We start from the raw sequence: 6,791 nt of genomic DNA, 5'->3' as shown, positions 1-6,791 counted from the left end.
GGGTGAGCGAGCCAGGGGACAGAGGGGTACGGAATAGAAATGATAGAGCACGGTACCTCAGGCAGGGGAGACCCGGAGAGTAGAGGGAGATGGGGGGGAATGTGCTGAGGGGGGAGGGGAGGGTGTGGGAGAGACCCCCAATTGACACGAGTTGGGTTTGGGGTTCAGGGTGAGACCTGAGTCCTGGGGGCGCCCAGGGACTGGGGTGTCTGTGGGGTGCGGGTCTGAGGGTAGCTGGGGTGCCTGCATATGGGGAGACTGGACAAGTCTGGAAATCCTTTAGTGACCAGATGAGGAGGGGATTATGGGGGGATGGGGTGTCTGTGGGGCTCCTGCGGTCTGAGGTATTCTGAAGGGAGTGGGGGTCTTGGCAAGCGGGGCGTCTGGGAGGAATGGTCTGTTCAGGAGGGTCTAACGGGGGTGTCTGTGGAGAGTGCTGTCTGAGAGGTGGGTCTGAGGGGGTGGCGTGGTAAGGGGGGAGTGTCTGAGGGCGGTGGTCTCTGAGTGGGGAGGATGTGTCTGAGCGGGTTCGTGTCGAAGGAGGGGTGTCTGAGGGGTGGAATGTCGGGGGGTTGAAGCCCATGTCCGGGTGGAGGGAGTCCGAGGGAGAGGAGCTGCCTGAGGGGAAGGATAAGGAGTGGATCGGGCATCTTCGGGGGTGAAGCATCCGAGGAGGGAGGGGGTGCCCGAGTGGGGAGGGCAGCTCTAGGGGGAAGGGGTGCTGGAGGGGGCTGTCCGAGGGGGGAGGCATCTCCACACCGCAGAGGTCTGAGGGGAGGGATCTGAGGCGGGGCCAGAAGGTTTAAGGAGAGGAGGTGCCTGTGGAATCAGGCAGGGCGCTGGGTGCTGCTCTGGGGTGGGGTGGGGGGAGCGGGGCGGCCTGGCTCTGGGGTGGGGGCTGGGGGGCACAGGCCAGGCCTCCCTTCCCGCGCTGGGCGCCGGGCTCCAGCCTGGCAGTGAGCAGGCCCCGCCATGGGCAGAGGCGCCCAGAGGAGAGCGCGGAGCTGCGGGGCTGCGGGGCTGGAGCAGGCGGCCCGGGGGCAGCTGGGTGGGGTGGAGCAGGGGGGTGAGTTTAGGAGGGAAATACATCTGGGGCAGCCAGAGAGAGACAGACAGACGGACAGATAGACCCGGAGAGGTCAGACGAGGGACAGAGGGCTGAGAGATGGGGCCGGGTGCAGGGGCCGGCGAGTGAGGGTGGAGGGCAAGTGAGGGCTGGAGGGCCGAGGGCGAGGGGGGCAGCTGGGAGCGGCCTGGGTGGGGGTGGGGGTGCGGGGTCGAGCAGGAGAATATTGCGGAGGCTGCAGGGGGCTGGGGGGGCACAGGAGCCAGGGAGAGATGGGGGGCGAGCCGGCAGGGGCGGGGTGCTGAGGGATCTGGGGGCGGGGTGGAGGGTGGCGGGCTGGGGGCTGGGCAGAGCAGGGAGTCCCGGGCCGCGCCCCCGCTGACCCCTGTCTGTCTCTCCCGCCTGTCCCGTCGCTGTGTGTCTGTCCTGGCCCCTCTGCAGGGCCGGCTCCGCCATGGACTGTAGCTGCGTCTCCGACCTTCTCTTCGCCCCGCCCGCCCTGCCAGCTCTCTGGACCCCCGGTAACTGGACCGGCCCTCCCACACCCCTTCCCCGCCCCGGGCCTCCCCGGCGAGCCAGGCGCCCTCCCCCAGCCTCCTGTCCGCGCCTCTCTCGGTCTCTGCCTCACTCTGGCCGGTGTCTCCCCCAGGCTCTGTCAGTGTGCCCCGAATAAAACCCCTTAATGAAAAACTTGGCTGAAAACTTCACAGCCAGATTTCCCTGCCACCTGCCTGCAGGGAGATGGGGGTCTTTAGGAGAGTGGGTGAGAGTGGGGCTCAGAGAGGGTTGCGGGTGGCGGGCTGTGCGCTCAGGGCTGGGGGCCGAGGCCAGGGGCTCCCCGTGCATCTCAGCTCCGCTCCCATCTGGGACCTGCGGGCGGAGAGAAGCAGGCATGGGAGACAAGTCCTAAGCGACTCAGGACCCGGGACTGCAGGGGGCACCGGGCCAGGCACTGGGGGACGGACGGACAGACAGGACTTCCCGGGCAGGGGCTGTGGACAGCTGGAGCCGGGGGAAGAGGACGGCTTGCTCAGGAGTGGACGCTCAGAACTGGGCATGCAGACAGTAAGGCTGGCATGTGTGTGTGTGTGAGCCCACACCCCCACAGAAGGCAGTGTGTGTGTGTGTGTGTGTGTGTGTGTGTGAGAGAGAGAGAGAGAGAGAGAGAGAGAGAGAGAGAGAACGAGGGAGAGAGAGAGAGAGAGAGAGAGAGAGAGAGAGAACGAGGGAGAGAGGGAGAAAGGGAGAAAGAGAGAGAGACTGGGGTCTTAGAGTGTGTCTGTGTCACACTTGAGTGTACCAGAAGAATGTGCCTGTGCAGTGTCTGCCTGCCTTTGTGTGAGTGTGTGCCTGCTTGTACACGCACAGCTCAGGTGCCCTGGGTGTCTCAGGGCTGGGTGTGCTATGTTTCTTGGGGACATCAGTAGTATCTACACATTAGGACTGGGGGGTCTGCCCTGCTCGCCTTGGGGAAACAAGGAGGTTTTGCCTGTTTCTGGCGGGTCTCGTGTGTGTGTGTGTGTGTGTGTGTGTGTGTGTGTGTGTCATTCTGAATGGGTGTCCTGGTGCATTTTGGCTGTGTGAGTGGGTGTCCCCTGGGCCTCTGTTTCAGCCCACGGTCCTTGGCGGGGGTGAGGAGTTGTTGTTTCTTGCATCTGTGTGTCCCTGAGTTTAACTGCATGTCGGGTTGCCTGTCACGGCGGCGCCTGTGTGCTCTCTCCAGTTGAGTGTGTCTCAGTGGGTGCAGCACACCTGAGGATGTGGCCCTGGAGGACAGATGGTGTCTCTGGGTTGGGTTGTGCCTGCATGCCCCTCCATGTGGACAGGTGTGCATGCCATCTCTGGGGTCACGTGGGTGTGCCTGTGACACAGTCGCTTCCCCACTAGGACGTCTGCTGGGTGTGGAATGGGCTGGAACTCACGTGTGATCGAGCCCTGTCATCTGAGGTGAGAAAAACCCAAAATGGAGTTGAGCGAAAGATCCTCCCTTCCAGGAGGAAACCAACCCTGGGAAGCATAGCCGCCACTTTACGCTCTTTAGCCCTGTTCCTCCTTGCCTTCCAAGAAGCCGGAGAGGGCAAGGAACGGCCCCACAGCTCCAGAGCAAGCGGGCACAGGAACCCCAGTGCCCCGGGACCCAGCAGGCGTTGTCCCCGCCCTGGCCCGCGTGCTGTTGGGGTCCCTGCCCAGCCTCCCCCTCTTCCTGGCAGCGTTTCTCAGCTCCATAGCCTAATCCTGCCTTCTGGCTCCAGGCCTGAGCCTGGGGTCTCTGAGGAGGGGGAAGGGGTTGGAGGAGGTGGCACAGGAGTGGGCACAGAGGCTGGCCCCGGGGGTGCCCAGGGCCTTCTGGGTGGGGGGTGGGATTTAGGCGTGCATTGGGCGGTGGGGTGCAGGACACTTATCCAGGTGTGACACGTGACGTGCCAGGTGAGCGGTGGGTTCAGGTGTCGGCCCCGGGCGTCTGAGTGTGGGTTGGGGGTTGCCCTGGCCTTGCGGGGTTGCCGTGTGCGCCCTCCTGAAGATGGAGCTAACATGCCTTGCCGTATCTGTTTTTATCACACTGTGACTGGGCCTCTGGCGTGCTGTGTGTGCCTCTGTGTCACCCGGTTGTGCTGTTGTTAGGCCCTGGTTTCGAGGGGCTTGGGGAGACGTGTGATTGTTGGGTTGTGGCATGCGATGCAGTGTCGCTGAGGTGATGTGACCTAGTGTCTCATGTGGCCGGTGTGCACCTTGCTGTGTGCTCAGTAATAGGGTGGCACTCTGTGTCCCACGGGGCAGCTGGGTGTCCCACGCAGGTGAGATGTCTGTGGGACACACTGCCCACCGTGGGCATCTGCGGTGTGCACACGCACACAAGTTCTGGACTGTTCTCAGACGGACATAGGCACAGATGCGTGCAGGGGACAAGGGCCGTGAAAGGTGCAAATATGTGCAGAGACATAGATGTGCCAGGGTGGGGTCGGCAGGGGTCTCAGGGAATGGGGAGAGATGGAACAGGGGCAAGGGACAGGGAGGAGGGGAAGCAGCTAGAGATGGGCGTTTCAGGGTGCAGGAGAGGCAGAGACCTCACGGGGCAGGGCTGGGGGCGATGGAGAGAAAGGCTGGCGCTGCGTGGGGAGGTGCCCTTCCTGCAGGCTGCTGCTGCCCCCTCACTCCCTCCACCCCCAGGAGGCTGAGCTGTGAGCGGGAAGCACCAGCCCAGGGTGCCCGGATTTCTGGGTTTTCCCCCTTGATTTGGACAATCTGGACACTAGACCCCAAGTGGGTTTGGAGACTGGAAACTGGGTCCCCAAAGATGTCTGAGACTGGGGGTGGGGGGCGATCCAAGACCTGGAACCAGGGGAGGGTCGACACCTCCTGGGTTCCTGAGTCTAGGCAGGACCAAAAGCCCCGGATGTGGCGTCCTGACCCAGGCCACTCCCTCCTCCCGTCCCCAGGCTTTGCCTTCCCCGACTGGGCCTACAAGCCGGAGTCGTCCCCCGGCTCGCGGCAGATCCAGCTGTGGCACTTTATCCTGGAGCTGCTGCAGAAGGAGGAGTACCAGGGCGTCATCGCCTGGCAGGGGGACTATGGCGAGTTCGTCATCAAGGACCCCGACGAGGTGGCTCGACTCTGGGGCATCCGCAAGTGTAAACCCCACATGAATTACGACAAGCTGAGCCGGGCCCTGCGGTGAGGAGGGGCCGGGAGGGACTCCACCCCCCCCACCCCCCCACCCCCCCACCCCCCGTCTCCCAGCATCCTGGGGCAGATTCCTGTTGTACGCCCGTGACCAGGGCTCTGCACGTGTAGTTACTTATAATCACTTGTGAGAGGAAGGCAGCAGGAAGCCCTGGGCTTTGGAGACCCCAGGCCGGGACCCCAGCCCCAGCCCCAGCCCCAGTCCTTCCTTGCCTCAGTTTCCCCAAACAGTTGTGCACTATGCCTGGCACAGAGCACATGTTAAGAAAACCCCAGGCCCTGCCCCAGCGGCACCCCCCTTCGCCCCGGTAAGTGCCCCTTCTTCCCGCAGTTATTACTACAACAAGCGGATTCTCCACAAGACCAAAGGGAAAAGGTTCACCTACAAGTTCAACTTCAGCAAAGTCGTGCTCGTCAATTACCCTCTGTTGGATGTGGCGGCGGCTGCCACTGGCTCCCCACTCTTGCTGACCCCTGGACCCTTTGGGGCCCCAGGGCCTGATGCTCCCCCCCTTACCCCCGAGGTGAGTTAGGAAGCTGGGGGTCCTGGAAATGGGGCGTGATACACCCCAACCACGAATTCCCCGGGGAGGGGGGTGGCCAGGCTGAGTGGCACCACCTCTCTCACTGCCCTCTCTAGACCCTGCAGACCCTGTTCTCTGGCCCACGCCTGGGAGAGCTGGGGGCTCGGACGCCCCTGTTCACACCTGAGACAGACAAACTGCGCCTGGACAGCCCTTTCCCATTCCTGGGCTCTGGTAAGAGCCTGAGGGTACCAGGGGGTGGTGGTGGGGTGTGCCATGCACGTTTGAGGGAAGAGGAGGAGAGACAGCATGGGGAAGGCGGCCTGGGGCAAGGCTGCCTGTGTGTGTGTTTAAAAGCCACTAAGGGGTGGGAGGGAATCAGACAGCAGGGCAGGGAAGAAGGGCTCTCAGGGGCATGCAGGGAAGAGGGGAGGTGGATGAGGGTGGAAGAGATGGTGAGGAGAAAGTAAAGGGGAGATGCTGAGTGCGTGTGTATGGAGCCACATGCAGATGGAGAGGTGCCTTGTGGAACATGGCAGGGGTGTGTGTGTGGCCCACACAGGCAGATGCCCTGGCCCACTGACCAGCCCCTTGCCCTTCTCCAGGTGCCACTGGCTATTCCAAGCCCCCTGGCCTGTTGGGTCCCTATGGCCGCGCCTTCCCAGAGTACCCCTGGAACTTTAACCCGTATCTCACTGGCTCTTTCCCCAAGCTGCCCCCCTCTCTCTACCCCCCCCATTTCTATCCCAATCCCCTGGCCAGTTCCCTGGGGCACCTGCCCTCGGCAGGGGCAGGAGGAGGCCCCCCAGCCACACCCCTTCTGGCTGCAACGATGGGCGAAGGCCTGGGCCCCGAGCGCCCCCCGGGGCTGGTGGCAGCCCCCCGCCTGGCACTGCCGGGAGCAGGGGGTCCGGAGGCGGCGCTGGGGGGTAAGGATGACAGCGACTCGGAGCTGGAGATTACCGACGTCAGCGGCTGCAGCTCCGACAGCGAGGGTGACGAGGGCCTCCCAGTGCCCCCCAAGGCCAAGGTGGGCAAAGGGGGCACGGGTAGCTGAGCAGCCAGACAGAGATGGATTCTGCCGCGGCAGGGACCAGGCGGCCGCCCGTGCAGCCTCTCCCTGTCACCTGGCCTGCCCTTGCCAGCTTACCTGTTCCTGCAGGCCAGGGCCCCGGATCAGCCCTCAGTACCCTTCCAAGGACGGGGACAGCATTGTCCCACCTCCTCCTTCCTCAAACCCCAACGGGGGTCTCACCTCCCCCTCCATGGTGGGGAGGAGGGAACGTGACGGCCCCTGGCCTCCTCCCCAGGCTCCAGTTTCAGGGGGGTCCCTGCCTGGCCCCACTCCCAAAGTGCAATATGGCGCCGCCTCCCCGCCCGCCCCCGTGCTGTGACCCGCGTGTTTGTGCGGCCGCGTCTCCCCCATGCCGACCTGGTCCTCTCACCACCCCCCCACATACAGCCCCCCTGGGGACAGGGAGCTCAGAGCAATAACCCCGCCCCCAGCCCCGCCCAGGAGG

At 64.1% G+C, this 6,791-nt stretch overlaps 1 protein-coding gene across 1 annotated transcript; it reads left to right on the top strand.

The window, feature by feature from the left end:
• The first annotated feature begins 1,520 nt into the window (after window positions 1-1,520).
• ERFL (ETS repressor factor like) lies at window positions 1,521-6,328 on the top strand. The gene is made up of 9 exons (XM_077130467.1): window positions 1,521-1,587; window positions 2,001-2,131; window positions 2,954-3,013; window positions 3,132-3,238; window positions 3,319-3,416; window positions 4,504-4,738; window positions 5,079-5,271; window positions 5,388-5,505; window positions 5,877-6,328. Exons 1-9 carry the CDS (start codon window positions 1,521-1,523, stop codon window positions 6,326-6,328), a joined length of 1,461 nt encoding a protein of 486 aa, XP_076986582.1.
• The last annotated feature ends 463 nt before the right edge of the window (window positions 6,329-6,791 follow it).

The sequence above is a fragment of the Tamandua tetradactyla genome, chromosome 16, assembly GCF_023851605.1.
Source record: "Tamandua tetradactyla isolate mTamTet1 chromosome 16, mTamTet1.pri, whole genome shotgun sequence".
In the NCBI taxonomy this organism is placed as follows: domain Eukaryota; kingdom Metazoa; phylum Chordata; class Mammalia; order Pilosa; family Myrmecophagidae; genus Tamandua; species Tamandua tetradactyla.
Note: the sequence above shows the minus strand (reverse complement) of the source record. Positions and strands in the feature narration are given on the sequence as shown.

Coding starts and splice junctions, on each gene's coding strand:
- ERFL (XM_077130467.1), top strand. CDS start 1,521: ATGGACTGTAGCTGCGTCTCCGACCTTCTCTTCGCCCCGCCCGCCCTG. Junction 3,417..4,503: donor GGGTGCCCAGGGCCTTCTGG/GTGGGGGGTGGG, acceptor TCCCGTCCCCAG/GCTTTGCCTTCCCCGACTGG. Junction 5,506..5,876: donor TTTCCCATTCCTGGGCTCTG/GTAAGAGCCTGA, acceptor GCCCTTCTCCAG/GTGCCACTGGCTATTCCAAG.